This window comes from Oratosquilla oratoria, chromosome 1 (assembly GCF_046742065.1).
Source record: "Oratosquilla oratoria isolate Oo_2021 chromosome 1, ASM4674206v1, whole genome shotgun sequence".
Lineage (NCBI taxonomy): Eukaryota > Metazoa > Arthropoda > Malacostraca > Stomatopoda > Squillidae > Oratosquilla > Oratosquilla oratoria.
In genome coordinates this window covers 1,339,449-1,356,948 of record NC_134777.1, presented here as the reverse complement: position 1 = coordinate 1,356,948, position 17,500 = coordinate 1,339,449, and the positions used below count along the sequence as shown (strand labels likewise).

General features: G+C 41.1%; 2 protein-coding genes across 9 annotated transcripts in view; one reads left to right on the top strand and one right to left on the bottom strand.

Annotated features, from left to right (window-relative positions):
- The window catches only part of LOC143031740 (uncharacterized), a 579,704-nt gene that overhangs the window by 250,736 nt on the left and 311,468 nt on the right, over positions 1-17,500 (bottom strand). The window lies entirely within an intron of this gene.
- On the top strand, positions 12,768-15,860 carry LOC143031556 (uncharacterized). Its single transcript, XM_076195572.1, has one exon. The coding sequence runs from the start codon at positions 12,768-12,770 to the stop codon at positions 15,858-15,860; it is 3,093 nt and encodes a 1,030-aa protein (XP_076051687.1).

Here is a 17,500-nt window from a genome sequence, read left to right as displayed (position 1 = left end):
CCTCTCTCTCTCTCTACCTCTCTCTCTACCTCTCTCTCTCTACCTCTCTCTCTACCTCTCTCTCTCTACCTCTCTCTACCTCTCTCTCTCTACCTCTCTCTCTCTCTACCTCTCTCTACCTCTCTCTCTCTCTACCTCTCTCTCTCTCTCTACCTCTCTCTCTCTCTCTACCTCTCTCTCTCTCTCTACCTCTCTCTCTCTCTCTACCTCTCTCTCTCTCTACCTCTCTCTCTCTCTCTACCTCTCTCTCTCTCTCTACCTCTCTCTCTCTACCTCTCTCTCTCTACCTCTCTTTCTCTCTACCTCTCTCTCTCTCTACCTCTCTCTCTCTACCTCTCTCTCTCTCTCTACCTCTCTCTCTCTCTCTACCTCTCTCTCTCTCTCTACCTCTCTCTCTCTACCTCTCTCTCTCTCTACCTCTCTCTCTCTCTACCTCTCTCTCTACCTCTCTCTACCTCTCTCTACCTCTACCTCTCTCTACCTCTACCTCTCTCTACCTCTCTCTACCTCTACCTCTCTCTACCTCTACCTCTCTCTACCTCTACCTCTCTCTACCTCTACCTCTCTCTACCTCTACCTCTCTCTACCTCTACCTCTCTCTACCTCTACCTCTCTCTCTACCTCTCTACTTCTTTCTTTCTCTCTACCTCTCTTTCTCTCTACCTCTCTTTCTCTCTACCTCTCTTTCTCTCTACCTCTTTCTCTCTACCTCTCTCTCTCTTTCTCTCTACCTCTCTTTCTCTCTACCTCTCTTTCTCTCTACCTCTCTTTCTCTCTACCTCTCTTTCTCTCTACCTCTCTTTCTCTCTACCTCTCTTTCTCTCTACCTCTCTTTCTCTCTACCTCTCTTTCTCTCGACCTCTCTTTCTCTCTACCTCTCTTTCTCTCTACCTCTCTTTCTCTCTACCTCTCCCTCTCGCTCCCTCTCGCTCCCTCTCGCTCCCTCTCGCTCCCTCTCGCTCCCTCTCGCTCCCTCTCGCTCTCTCTCGCTCCCTCTCGCTCCCTCTCGCTCCCTCTCGCTCCCTCTCGCTCCCTCTCGCTCCCTCTCGCTCCCTCTCGCTCCCTCTCTCTCGCTCCCTCTCTCTCTCGCTCCCTCTCTCTCTCGCTCCCTCTCTCTCTCGCTCCCTCTCTCTCTCGCTCCCTCTCTCTCTCGCTCCCTCTCTCTCTCGCTCCCTCTCTCTCTCGCTCGCTCGCTCTCTCGCTCTCTCTTGCTCTCGGTCTCTCGCTGTCTCTCGCTGTCTCTCTCTTGTTGTCTCTCTAGCTGTCTCTCTCGCGGTCTGTCTCTCTCGCTGTCTGTCTCTCTCGCTGTCTGTCTCTCTCGCTGTCTGTCTCTCTCTGCCTGTCTCTCTCGCTGTCTGTCTCTCTCGCTGTCTGTCTCTCTCGCTGTCTGTCTCTCTCGCTGTCTGTCTCTCTCGCTGTCTGTCTCTCTCGCTGTCTGTCTCTCTCGCTGTCTGTCTCTCTCGCTGTCTGTCTCTCTCGCTGTCTGTCTCTCTCGCTGTCTCTCTCGCTGTCTCTCTCGCTGTCTCTCTCGCTGTCTCTCTCGCTCTCTCTCGATCTCGCTCTCTCTCGATCTCGCTCTCTCTCGATCTCGCTGTCTCTCGATCTCGCTGTCTCTCGATCTCGCTGTCTCTCGATCTCGCTATCTCTCGATCTCGCTATCTCTCGCTCTGTCTCTCGCTATCTCTTTCTCTTTCGCTCTCTCTAGATTTCTCTTTAGCTCTCTCTCTCCCCCTGCTTTCTCTCACCTACTACTCTCTTTCACTACTACTCACTTTCTCACTTTCTCTGTTTGTGTATCTGTATACCGTCTGTGTGTCTTGTTATAGTCAACATTACAACACTTCGATGACTTGCGCATCTTCGTTGGTGATCATCTCGCCCCAGTATCGAAGGGAGACCCAGCTACGAAGATGATCAGCTACGAAGATGCGAAAGTCATCGAAGTGTTGCAATGTTGACTATAACATTGTCTGTCTGTGCGTCTGTCTGTGTGTGTGTGTGTGTGTGTGTGTGTGTGTGTGTGTGTGTGTGTGTGTGTGTGTGTGTGTGTGTGTGTGTGTGTGTGTGTGTGTGTGTGTGTGTGTGTGTGTGTGTGTGTGTGTGTGTGTGTGTGTGTGTGTGTCTTGTTTAAAAGTTATGCTCTAATATATTACTTTTCAGTCATGCCTGTACCTAGAAATATATATCATTATCCTTTCTAATGGTCCACATTTCCAATTTCCCCTAGTCTACTTGAAGGCCTGGTGGATCGGGAGAATGATCAAGGGAACAAGGACGAAGGTTGAAGTCCTGTCAGGATGCGCCATTTCATCGTTCAGGGAGGGACAGAAGGTCCCTCCCGGCTTTTTAATCAAGTAATGAATTCAACAGTCTCATTAAAGTTTTAAACCAACGCCCTAAAGCCCAAAGATAATCAGTGTCGGCAACAGGTTATACCCGAGTTTCACAATGAACGGACATTTTTGAAAACATGCTGAACGAGGAATTGTGAGGAATATGTGTTCACGTATCAGGGGTGGATGGTCTTCCATCACTTTCATGCCTTCCTGGGCATTTTTATTCCTTGGGGAGAAGACTTTGAGATAGACTCACCTCGAAAACATTACAAAACATTGGGAACAAGATTTGTATGTTCGGTCGTTCTCCAAACTCACGTGCAAGACCAACAGAAAGTGAGGGTAGATATATCTTTCACATCCTTTTAATTTACTAAATAAGTAACAACTGTTCAGCTATTTATTGACAATAATGGCAATGGATGCAAACTCTTGGTCATCTTTTAAACCAGGGAACAACAATGGGCTCAAAGAGAATCATCTCCACGATACACACTTTTAAGTCGCCCAGTAACACCTCAACCTTCTTCCGGTGCAGCCTCGATAGGCCAGTACTTGATATCTTGACCTCCAAGACCTATCTCTCCGACACCCTACCTCCACCCCTCTTCGTACACCATAGGGAGTGGAAGAAAATATTTTTCCTGAAACCATTTAACCATTTCTAGGATCACACTCGTAAATTCTTAACAGGACGCGGAAGACAGCCACCTCCTTCCTTGTTTTCCTTCTCTTCTTCCTTCTCCCTCCTCCCTCCTCCTCTTTTTCTCCTTCTCCCTTCTCCCTCCTCCTCCTCCTTCTCCCTCCTCCCTCTCTCACCTATTTTTCCACGTGAGATTAAAAGAGATCAAACATCAAGGCTAGGGTAGGTTGGTGTTCAAACGAATCGCAGAAGATTAGAGATGTTAGATCAAAGCTTGTGATAGTCAGAGCAGACATGGGGCTGGTTTATCTCAACAAAATGAGCTTCTGGGCTAATGAGGTGCGGGATACCTGAACTGTTTAGGATAGAGCCTTCTTCACCCTTTTGATGTGTCGTTAGTCTACTTTAGTAATTTATTATATTTACCGCCAGGCGATTTTATTTAGGTTAGGGAAATATCTTCCACATCCGCAGGAAAGATAATCTAATATTTTACTTACCTGGGATTCTTCTAAGGTGAATAGACCCGTCTGGACTTTGAGGATAATATCTTTAAAAGGGACATCCTCGTCTTCTTGAGCAGTCAAGTGGGAGAAGAGGGAAGGTAAAAAGGAGAGGCTGGTGGCTGGTGCCGTTTCTTTGTCTGGTTTAATTAATCTGCAAACCAGTGCATCAGTGGCAAAACGTCCCAACCAGGTGGTTGACAGCAGTACTATTCTCTCTTTCTCCGTACCAGTCACTCACTCACTTTCACTCACTTAGTACCGTCTACGTTACCACTTGCAGCATCTCTGGGAATCGTCAATCTTCGCATGAGGCGGGAAGAGGTCGCCGTATGTAGTATTTGGTTACTATATAGTGGTGAGGGTGCACTTCATTAAGACAATGGAATTTTTTAAACTCCAATTCTCTCGGAACTGTTTATTAAATATATAACGTGAAGTATTGACAAATAAGCCCACTGTCTTGGTGAAACAATAATGACAAATACAACATTTAAAAGCACTACCATTTGATAGGCTTACATAATACAATTTAAACTTTATAGAATAATAGTACTAATGTTTATAGATATTTACATATAGATATGCGAGGCGTAACAGTATTTATATCATATTTCTATAATCTAAGTTCTAACGAGGTGACAATATCAATAAAGAAAACGACTTATGGTACGCGAATTCTAGAGAGAACGAAGCTTCAAGGCATGACCTTGCTACATTATTCCCCCTCCCCCCTAGTGACGAGGTAGGAGGAACGAAACTTTCCGGACACGAATCTTGGTGGCAAGTGAAGTATCTGCTACCTTGGTGTGAGGTATGTTCGTGTCCTCACGGAGCAGATAGGCCGGCTTGACACGATTGATGTTGACAGATTCCGGCATACATTTCTTCTCTATGATAATTGTTTTCCTAGTTCTGCGTAGTACCTTGAAGGGGCCTTGGTAAGGTTGTTGTAGTGGTTTCTTCATGGCATAAATTCTGATGAGCACATGTGTGCAGGTGTCGAGGTCTTGACTAATAAATGTCTTGAAAGATGGCGTACGAGGTTGCACCGATTGAAGAGAACGCATGCGGTCTGTCAGTTTTGCAGTGTAGTCCTGATGATGACATGAAGTAGAGTTAGGGGCAGGGGCCAAGAGTTGACCAAGTAACTTGAGGGTAGTTCCGTAGACGAGTTTGGCAGAAGAATGTTGCAGGTATTCTTTGAAGGACGTACGTATGCCCAGAAAGGCAAGAGGAAAGGCGTGCAACTAGTCGTTATGTTGGGCTGAGGCTGCTAAGGAAGCTTTCAATTGACTATGAAATCGTTCCACGATACCATTAACTTGCGGGTGGTAACTGGCAGTTCTGATGCGTTGGATACCTAGAATGTTCATCAATTTGTTCCACACGTTGGAATCAAACTGGTCGCCGCGGTCAGAGGTGAGGCTGAGAGAAACACTGAATCTGGAGATCCAGGTGTTGATGAAAGTGCGAGCAACGGAATCTGTACTAATGTCAGCCAAGGGAGCAGCTTCAGGCTAACGGGTGAAACGGTCGACGCAGGTGAGTATGTAACGGTAACCATTAGAGAAGGGCAATGGACCAACCAGATCAATATGCACATGTTCAAATCTAGAAGAGACTGGAGTGAAGGTTGCTGGAGAACGCGTGTAACGTAATACCTTCGAACGTTGACACTGTGTACATATACGTGCCCACTGTCTGACGTCCTTATTGATGTTAGGCCAGATGAATCGTGATGTCATCATCTTCTGGGTTACTCGGATGCCAGGATGAGAGAGGTTGTGCAGTTTATGGAAGACTGGCAGGCGATGATCCTTCGGAAGAAAGGGACGGCTGGTTTCGGTAGAAACATCAGCGTAGATGTGCACGTCCGTGCCTGGGAGTGGGATCTTCTTAAACTGGAACGCAGGGTTGCTCAACAATTCTTACAATTCTAGATCGGCTGTCTAGTCGGCAGCAATGGGAGCATAGTCGATAAAAGAGGATGTGACTGCAGATATGTTGCGAGAAAGGGCATACGCTGGAGAGTTGTCGGTGCATTTGATATAGCGAAGGTCTGTGGTGAACTATGAGATGAAGTCAGTGTGACGCAGCTGTCGTGGAGAGCAGGAGGATTTGTTGTTGAGAAACGTGGTAGTGAGGGGTTTGTGGTATGTGTAAACGTGAAATTTACAACCTTCTACAATATTGAAAATGCTTGATCGCTTTGTAGATCACAAGGAGTTGACAACAAAAGTGACAAAATTTTCATACTGAATGAGAATCGGACAAGAAACAATGGTCTTAAACTGTCCGGAAATAAGTTTTATTTGGAAGTGGGCAGAAACAACTTCGCCAACCGTGTTGTTAATAATTGGAATAAGCTTCCTGCAGAGGCAGTGCAATGTAGTTCAGTTCGAAGTTTTAAGAATCATTTAGATAAACACCTTAGCAAGATGCTATAATGACTATCATTTATATTATTTGTTTATTTGTTTTGTTATAATTTGTCTGTTTATTATTATTTGCTTCTCATTTATTATTAATTATATGTCAATTTATCATTAGTCACGATTTACCTGTTTGTTGATCTAACTATACCTATGCATTTATTTATGTATTTGATTTACATTATTATAGTTTTTATTTATTCATTTACCTATTTATCATTATTATTTTTTCTCGCATCCGACCTTGATATGGACCAAAAGGTCTCCTGTCGGCATGCTCCGCCTTTATAATCCATTGTAGGAGTTCTCTATCATAAGCATTGTATTTGGTTTCTGCCCTGTTGAATTTCTTAAGAGAAAAAGGCCAGGGTTTCCAACCACTGTAAACGTGCTGCTGAAGGACTGTACCAATGCCAATGCTGGAAGAATCTGTGGCGATTAAAATGTTGGTGTCCAGGTCTGGGAAACAGCGGTGAAACGTCAGTGTGGGTTTCTTTAGCTACCGTAAAGGCGTCTTCAGTTTCCGGTGTCCAAACTAAGGAGATGTATTGACCACGTTTATAAGGCTTGATTATCGCAGAGAGTGGTTGGAGCAATAGAGAACAATGAAAGATGAAACGGTTGTAAAAAATTACCATTCCTAGAAACTCTTTGAGTTGGCGCTAATTGGAGGCTTCGGGAAACGATGAATAGACTCACATTTGTCGTAGAGGGGACCGATTCCGTGTGAGGTGACAGTGTGACTAAGGAAGGATTTGTCAATGTTGATTTGTACTCCGTAGTTCTGCAGACGAGTTAGAATTCTAGAAAGAACAAAGCTTCAAGGCATGACCTTGCTACACGTATACCTCTTTTGTGCCAAAAAGTTGCGTCGTCGCTCCTCTAACGGTCACCATCTGCTTCTTTGCACAGTTGCGTTTGGTTTTCATTTGAGGTTGCGTTTCTTTGTGTTTTTGTGTACGCGTTTTTCCATGTTTATGTCCTTGTGTCTGTTTCTGTGCACCTATTTTGGTTGTGTGCTTTATTTGTTTGTAAATTATTGTGTGTATTTTGTATACTCTGTATGTGTTGTGTGTGTGTGTCTGTGTGTGTGTGTGTGTGTGTGTGTGTGTGTGTGTGTGTGTGTGTGTGTGTGTGTGTGTGTGTGTGTGTGTGTGTGTGTGTGCATGTGCGTGTGTGTGTGTGTGTGTGTGTGTGCATGTGCGTGTGTGTGTGTGTGCATGTGTGTGTGCATGTACGTGTGTGTGTGTGCATGTGTGTGTGTGTGCATGTGCGTGTGTGTGTGTGTGCATGTACGTGTGTGTTTGTGTGTGCATGTACGGATGTGTATGAGTGTGTGATTCACCATGGTCTTTGGATCACGTGTTGGACTTGTGATCGAAAGATCATGGTGAATGAATAACACATACATACGCACACGCAAATGCACACACAAACACACGTACGCACAAACACACACGCGCACATGCACACACAAATACACACACAGTGTGTGTGTGTGTGTGTGTGTGTGTGTGTGTGTGTGTGTGTGTGTGTGTGTGTGTGTGTGCGTGTGCGTGTGTGTGTGTGTGTGTGCGTGTGTGTGTGTGTGTGTGTGTGTGTGTGTACATGTGCGTGTACGCGCTTTTTTTTACGTGTGCTTTTGCGTGTGTGTGTATCCATGTTAGATTACATGTCAGGATTGCTAATGGCGTTAACCAAAGCCATTTGTACGAGGACAGGCTTTGATGTGGCCCATGCACCAGCACCACCTCGGTCTATTGTTAGCAAGTTTGATTGATTGATGGAATGAATAAACAAATAAATGTATAAACAAATATATGAATAGACAAATGAATAGATGACATTATGAAAAATAAATAATCGTAGAGCGAAACAGCGTACAACAACCATACGCAGCTACATGCTCAGACTGAATACGATTGATATTTGCTCGATAATCTTTGTAACCTTAAACCGTCCATTCTGAGAGACTGTCGTGCCTCCGGGAACCAAAACGAAGCCAAGTTGACACCTGCCGAGTCAATGTAAATGCAACAATGTCCCTGCCCACTTGCTCCTGCCCGTTCTTGTCTCTGCCCTGTCAATACCCACCTCTGCAATCTCAAATGCAGCCGACTCTTCCCTCTCCTTCGCCCCAGGCTCCTTCGCCCCTCTGCCTCCGCACCCGCCTCGCCTCTACGTGACCCTAGCACTACCTTTTCTACTACCACGAAGAACACAGAGAGAGGGAACGAACAAGGAGAGAAGGAAGCAAATAAAAAAATATGTGAAAGCAAAGGAGGAGGATTAAGGGGAAAGGAGGGCGGAAGGAAAGGAGGAGGAAGAATGATGAATAGCTAAAAGAAGACTAGGAACAGAAGGAAAGAAATAAAGAATAATAGTACAAGAAACGGTAAAATTTTGATTGATAGTAACAGTATAAAGAAGAATATGAAAAACACTAAGTGAAGGATTTAGAACAAGAGGAATATGATAATTTGGTGAATAAGAATAAGAATAATAAAAGGAATATCATAAAAGGGAATAAAAGAAATGGTAGTGAAAAAGCTAAATGGATGAAAAAATGTAAGAGAAAGAGGAGACGATGAGGAAGCAGAGGGAAAAACTATAAAAGAAGAGAAAGAGAAAGAAAAGATGAAGAAGAATAGGACGAAGAGTAATAAGAGGATGAAGAAAATGGAAAAAAAAGAGGCAAAGAAAGAGGAGACAAGAGAAAGAGGAAAGGAAAGAGGCAAATGATAATGAAAAAGCAGACAGACTATGACGTAAAAAAATAAAATAGGGAAAAGAAAAGAAGGTACAAATAAAAATCAAAAATATTAGAACGAAAATAGCAAGAAGAGAAACAAGAAAATGGGAAAAATAAAGAAGTAAATAACGAGAGGTGGTAGAAACGAATAGAGTAAAAATAGAAGTTATTACATATAACAATAGAGTCTATTTTTCTCTGGAACAGGTAACATATTGATCTTCGATAACAAATTTCCTGAAGCTAGAATTGTATACAAGCGTCAATATATCTGTACACGTGTTTGCCTTGGTATATGGTTGTGTGCACGCAAGCACGCACGTTTGTGTGAGTGTGTGTGTATCCATGTGTAAGTATATACATATACATATATACACACACATATATGTATTATATATGTATTATATATGTATATAATATATATATATATATAATATATAATATAATATATAATATATATATACATATATATATATGAGTATATACACATTTATACACACACACATATATATATGTTATATGTTATATATATATATAATATATAAATATATAATATATATACATATATATATATATGAGTATATACACATTTATACACACACACATATATATATATGTTATATGTATATATATATATATATATTATATATTATATACAGTATATACACATATACATTACATGTACATACATACACATACATACATACATTATATATATATATATATACATATACACATACATACATACATTACATGTATACATATACACATACATTACATATAAATACATACACACATACATACATTACATGTATATACATATATACATACATACATTACATGTATATACATATATACATACATACATTACATATACATATACACATACATACATTACATGTATATACATATACACATACATACATTGCATGTATATACATATACACATACAGTACATACATCACATGTATATACATATACACATACATACATCACATGTATATACATATACACATACATATATCACATGTACATACATATACACATACATCACATGTATATACATATACACATACATCACATGTATACACATACACACATACATACATCACATGTATATACATATACATACATGCATCACATGTATATACATATACACATACATACATTACATGTATATACACATACGCATACATACATTACATGTATATACATATACACATACATACATACATTACATGTATATACATATACACATGCATATACATACATGTATATACATATACACATGCATATACATACATACATGTATATACATACATACATGTATATACATACATACATGTATATACATATACACATACATACATGTATATACATATACACACATTACAGTACATGTATATACATATACACATATATACATACATGTATATACATATACACATGCATACATACATACATTACATGTATATACATATACACATACATACATGTATATACATATACACACATATATTACAGTACATGTATATACATATACACATATATACATACATGTATATACATATACCAAGGACTACTATTACACAGGACGTGCGCACCCAGATTCCTGGGTCCGCTAGCGGAGGCCATTGCTTTCTTTATAACCTAACATTTTATATTGGACAAATATATCAAAACTAGAAACCTAACATTGTATATAGGACAAATATACCAACTATTGACTTATTCAATGCAGTTTAAGTTAATATAAACTTTTATAGTGAAATAAGAAAATATTTTTAAGGCAATGTTATGCTTTGAAATGCCAATTTTAGCCGGACTTGACAGGCATTATTCTATGAGGTAAGTGGACACCAGAGTTGGCGTTTTTTTTTTTTTTTATCTTTTTAAAATATATAAAAAATAGATTTCTTAAATCAGATTTCTTTGATCTAAATAGATTTTTTTTATATAGATTTTAAATATTGTGGGATTGCCATCTGATATGCGATCTGATTGCTAAAGGAATTTTTTAGCATATCAATATAAGGAGCAGTGTTATATAGACTTGCCACAAGTATACAAGGAACGGTATAAGCCTACATGTATATATCACTGTGCAGCCCACAACAAGTTTCAACAAGATTCTTGTTGAAACTTGTTCAAGGTAAGCAGCTTCTCACTGAGTCAGTTGCTGTTTTGGAATCAACCAGGAACGATGTCTTCTGGACCTGTCAGAGTGGTTCCTTCAGGCAAAAAAATGATCCTGTCTGGAATTATTTTGAAAAATCTACCCACAACTTCTGGCAAAGGGTACCAAGCTAAATGCAAAGACTGCAGCCAGGAACTACAGGGCATTGTGTTATCAAAATTTCACTGAGATAAATGCCATGGTCAGCCACAGCATACAGAAGAAGAAATTGATGATCCAGGTAAATAATTTTACTTATATTGTGTGCATTTCTCCCTTTTCATACGCAACTATATAAATTTGGTGAACAATGGAGAGCATGTGCAATAAAAATGTGAAGGCCTAAAGAGATGATACTTCAGCTTCATTACTTCTAAATTTGGGTAATGACTATATCACTATAATATACTGTATCCACTCAACTTTGGGGCCTAGATGATTGTTATTCATTTCATTCAACATTGTGTAATATATTTCATAGGTTCCATTGGAATTCAGCCCACATGGGATTCAGCCCAAAGGGATTTAGCCTAACCTAACCCAACCCAATATTTTTAGTGAATTTAAAAGTGGACTGAATCCTGTGTGGGCTGAATTCCAAGCCCACCTATTTCATATCCTGTTAATTATTTCCAAACAATTTAGTGGCTTGTGTGAATATGCTTATTATCTAAAAAAAAAAAATAACTTCCGTACTCAAAAGTAGCCTAAATCACACTGTATTCATTAATTTATTTATTCATTTATAAATTATGCAATATGCCAAAAAAATTCTGTTTCCATTTCAGGATCTGTATCAACAGCTTCAATCCCTTCATCATCGGCTCCACTTGAATTATCTGCATACCTGACTCCACCATTAAAAAGGTCACTATCAGACTCCTCCACAGGCGCCATTTCTGCTAAATAATTTTCATCTAAAAGAAAGTCATCAACATCTCTGGACAGATCTAATATAAAAAAATTTAATGGTTGCTTACGCCGTCCGGTGGTAATTCGGTCACACACAGGTGGTGGTTGGGAAGGATGGCCGGGGATTCGTCAAAGTTAAAGATGCAACGGTATCGTCACTTCTGGAGTTGGGTGACGAAGGAAAAGAAGTTCAGTAAAGGAGAGTTAATGAAGAATAGGAAATTGAACCAAGCGCTAAAAAGTGAACATGAGAAGGCGTTTCCTCACCTTTACGAACAGACCAAGGGGTTACAAGTAAGGGAGTCGATAAAGATGTTTCAGCGAAAGCTACTAACGTTTAACAAGATGCTAAAGGAGAAGAAAGACTGCGTCTATAGCGACGATTTGTTGGATTCCTTGGAAGTTTACGTTGGAGAAATTCCTGAAGAAAGGATAGAAGGTTTTGTGAAGCACTATTTTGCTGGATATAAAAGCTTCACAAAGCATGGAGGAAAATCTGATCACATAGAGTACCAGAAACAATATTTGCAGAGGAGTTTCGAGGCTCAAAAGCGCTTAGACAAGGCGAAAAAGTACGCCATAAAAAGAGCCTGCCAACAAAACCCGAAGCCTGTAGAACCTTCTCAGAGTGAAACCACACCTATAGTTGTTGAAAAAGAGCCCGTGGCGGAGCCTTCAAATAGAGAAGAGGAGCCCGTGGCTATGTCTTCAGATAGTAAACAGGAGCCTGTTGTTTTGCCTTCGGATAGAAAAGAGGAACCAGTGGCTATGCCTGCAAATATAGAAGAGGAGCCGGTGGCGGGCCCGTCGACTGATGCTGATAATCCGGAGCCACTTTCGTTACCCGTTGATAGTACACTGGCAGAGATAAAGCAAAGCTTGAAAGAGACTAAAGCAGAAACCAGTCAAGCGAGGAAAAGTACGCCACTGAGACGCACTAAACGAACAAAAGCAGAGATCAAGGCGGCAAAAGAAAAGAAGGCTAAAGAAGCGAGACGGTTACACGGTGTATGATACACGGCCCCTGCAAAGGTTACGACGAGTCCCAAATATGTTGTCATGGGAAGAGCGCGAAACCCGATCAGTGTGGTAAAGGATTCCCTAAGACGTGCAGAAGCACCTTATTGTTCGGAAACAACGGTTACCCGGAGTATGTTAGGCGTTCAGTAGGAGAAGGCGGTAACTCTTTTCAACTCAAACTGAAGGACGGTACAGTAACCGTAGATAATTCGTGGGTTGTGCCTTATAACCCCTATCTTTGTCTCAAATACGACGCACACATTAACGTGGAGTGCTCAAATTCTATAAAAGCTATAGCTTATGTCACCAAGTATGTTAATAAAGGTTCTGACAAGATATTGTTCACCAAAACTTCAGGAGAAGATGACTCTGTGAACGAAGTCAGAAACTACCAGGAGGCCAGATACATCAATTCTAACGAGGCGACGTGGAAGATTTTCAAATTCGACATCCACAAATCTTACCCACCGGTGTTTCCGTTGGATTTGCACTTAGAGGGTGAGAATTCAGTATTCTACCACGAACAGATGACAGATGAGCAACTTTCTCAAAAAGTTAAAAGGGACACTCAGTTAACCGCCTTTTTCAAGTTGTGTGAGAAGGACGCGTTCGCAGCCACGTTATACTACAGCCAGTTGCCCTTCCATTACATCTATAACGCACAAAAAGCCATATGGGAGGAACGAGTTGGGCGTACATACAGTCTGGGTCGCATTCGCGCTGTAACCACCAAGACGGTAGAACTGTTCTATCTGAGGCTCCTGCTGACACATAAAAAGGGGCCAAAGTCGTTCGAAGACCTTCGTACCATAGACGGCGTCATGTACGAAACAAATAGAGAAGCCGTTAAAGCACTCGGTTTGCTCAGTGATGAAGCAACTTGGAAAGAGACGATTATGGACATTATCAACCACACTAACGACAGAAAACAACTCAGAGAAACTTATGCAAGTATGTTGGTCTTTTCTGATCTCGAGGACCAGTCCGGCATATGGGAAGAGGTCAAAGACTACTTTTCCAGCGATTACTTGCATCAAGCCAAGCTGACAGAGTACAACGATGAAATCTATTTGGACGCCTTGGATGAGATCCAACACTTTGTGTGGAACTGCGGCGGGGGTTCGATCACACAGTACGGTCTTCCAGCTTCAAGAGGAGGTGCACGGTCATCTAATGTCATCAGAAGAGAGAAGGCGTACAACAAGCAGAGGCTGAAACAGTCTGTTGAGGAAAAGTCTAAGCTTCTGAATGACAAACAGCGAAATGTCTTCGAAACTGTTATGAAGCGAGTGGAAAAGGGATACCTCTATAAGAATAACGGCATATTTGTCAACGCTGCAGGAGGCACCGGGAAGTCTTTTGTCTTGAATTTGTTGTTGGATGCTGTTCGTTCCCAGGGAGAGATCGCTTTAGCTGTTGCTTCGTCTGGGATTGCAGCAACCGTCCTTTCTTGGGTAAGAACGGCTCACAACATGTTCAAGATACCCTTGATGGAATACGATGAAACTAGAGCGTGTAGCGTCAAGAAGAACACAGAAATGGCAAGACTGCTAGAACAAACTCGACTGATAGTTTGGGACGAAGTCGTAATGGCGAACAAGAACATGTTGACGTCTTTAGACATCACTTTGAGAGACATCATGGAGAACGAAAAGTTCATGGGAGGCAAGGTGTTTGTCTGCGCAGGAGACTTCCGACAAATCCTGCCGGTCATAAGAAACGGAGGGAAGACAGAAGAACTGGCTTACTGCATCAAATCGAGTTACATGTGGGAAGGGCTGACAAAGTTGGAGTTGACAGAAAACGTACGCCTTAAGAAGGATGACGTCAAAAACAAGAGGTTTGCCAAACAACTTCTAGCCATCGGCACCCATAACGACGGCGAGATCGTCTTTGAGAAGGATTTTGGTGTTCGGGCAAACTCACGAGAGGAGTTAGTGTCTAAAGTTTACGACGAGTTTGAAGAGAACCATCTCAACATGTCTTACTTCGAGAAGAGAGCAATAGTATCACCCACAAATGACGACGTGGGAAGTATCAACCAGTTTATATACGACCGTAACCAGGAGAAAGAGCGGATTTACTTCAGCGTCGACACACCCGTGGACAAAGAGACTGACGTCCAAGCGTCAGTTTTTAACGCCATGACAAGCCCGTCGTTGCCTCTACACGCTTTGAAGGTGAAAGTAGGATGTGTCCTCATGATCATCAGAAACATCTGTCCTCCTAGGCTTTGCAACGGAACCCGGATAATGGTGACTAACTTGAAGAACGTGATAGTCGGAAAGATACTAGGAGGGAGCTACCGCGGCGAGCAAGTTTTGATTCCACGTATAGTGTTAGAGTCTCAAGATACCCCAATCCACTTCAAGCGTAAGCAGTTTCCCGTCAAGCTCAGTTATGCCATGACCATCAACAAAAGCCAGGGGCAAACTTTCGAGCGATGTGGACTTCTGCTTGATTCCGTCCAATGCTTCGCACATGGACAACTATACGTGGCCTGTTCACGAGTAACCAACTGGAACGCGTTGGTGTACTACACGGGCTGGCGTAGAGGTGATGAAGGAGTTGAACGCCGGCCGGCCTTTAACAGGGTATATAAAGAGTTGTTTGTTGAAACCGAGACAGTAGATGTCGAGGAGGAGCCAGCGAAGGACGCTATTGGTAGTAAAGCTCTTTTTGAGGAGGAAGAAGTTGAGTTCGAAAGCAAAGACATACCCGAAGGTATTCACAAGATCACAGAAGAAGATTGCATCAAGATGATCATGCCAGATTGGGTAATGCGTGATGAAGAGGAAGAAGAGGAAGTTAACGCACCCGAGCAAGGGGATGAAGGGGTTGTCAAACCACCTCCGTCTCCTGACAGCGACGAAGAAGTAAGCGATGAGGAGCTGTTAGCGTATTTGAGGAGAATCATTAAGCGTAAAATGTCACCGAAGAAAAGACAGGGTTCAGAAGACGAAGAGGTCACCCAAGGCGATCAAGACTCCGAGGACAGAGGATCACCGAAGAAAAGACGGGCTCCAGAAGACAAAGAGGTCAACCAAGGAGATCAAGACACCTCCACCATCAAAGAAATGTAGGGATTGTAAATGTGTTGAATAAAGTACCAATTGCATTCTTATTCTTTAATTATCCATAGGCTATAGTATCCACAAAGTGGGCGAAGCCCAGGGCGCGAAGGCCAAGCCCCCAGGCGAAGCCTGGCCGGCGCAGCCGGTGGGCTTGTTTATCATAAAAACTTTAGTCTCTCAAAAGGAAAATCTCGACAAAGAAGTTGCAAGAATTATATTTGCTACAAATTCACCATTTTGTCTTGTTCAGCATCCTCATTTTCTCAAGGTGGTTCAGAACCTGAGGCCAGGTTATATTCCTCCATCCAGAAAAGATATTGCTGATAAGTACTTGGATCTTGTGTATGAAAAGGAATATAAAAAGTGTGCAGATGACCTGAATAATGAAACTGTGGGTCTTTCAATTGATGTGTGGTCTAATATCCATAATGAGCCCATAATATATGTCACTCTACCAACATCCACTGGTCAGATCTATTTAGTTGACAATACACACATCAGGGAAACCTCACATTGCTGAATATCTTTTACAACTTGTACAAAATTCGATCAAGAAGGCTGAACAAGATTTTGGTCGTCACATTGGAAGTGTTGTGACAGACAATGCAGCAAATGTCACCAAGATGAGAAACGTCTTGGAGGAATCGAGTGAACCTGAGCATACCGTCCTCACATACGGCTTAGACCGTTCCTTGTATACTTGTGGCAAGTCTATATAACACTGCTCCTTATATTGATATGCTGAAAATGTCCTTTAGCAATCAGATCGCATATCAGATAGTAATCCCACAATATTTAAAATCTATAAAAAGAATTTATTTAAATCAAATAAATCTGAAAAAAAAAAAATCACCAACCCTGGTGTCCACTAACCTCATACAATGATACCTGTTAAGTCCGGCAAAAATTGGCATTTCAAAGCATAACAGTGCCTTAACAATAGTTTCTTGTTTCACTATAAAAGTTTATATTAACTTATACTGCATTGAATAAGTCAATAGTTGATATATTTGTTCTATATACAATGTTAGGTTTCTAGTTTTGAAATATTTGTCCAATATAAAATGATAGGTTACAAAGAAAGCAATGGCCTCCGCTAGCGGACCCAGGGATCTGGGTGCGCACGTCCTGTGTAATAGTAGTCCTTGACATATACACATTACATACATGTATATACATATATACATACATACATGTATATACATATACACATACATACACACATGTATATACATATACACATACATACATGTATATACATATACACATACATACATACATGTATAACACATAAATACATACATTACATGTATATACATATACACATACATACATACATGTATATACATATACACATACATACATGTATATACATAACACAAATACATACATTACATGTATATACATATACACATACATACATACATTACATGTACATACATATACACATACATGCATACACTACATGTATATACATATACACATACATACATTACATGTACATACATATACACATACATACATACATTACATGTATATACATATACACATACATACACGTATATACATATACACATACATACATTACATGTATATACATATACACATATATACATACATTCCATGTATATACATATACACATACATAC

What these genes read in the sequence shown, in the direction of transcription:
- LOC143031556 (XM_076195572.1), top strand. Translation starts at nt 12,768, where the DNA reads ATGATACACGGCCCCTGCAAAGGTTACGACGAGTCCCAAATATGTTGT.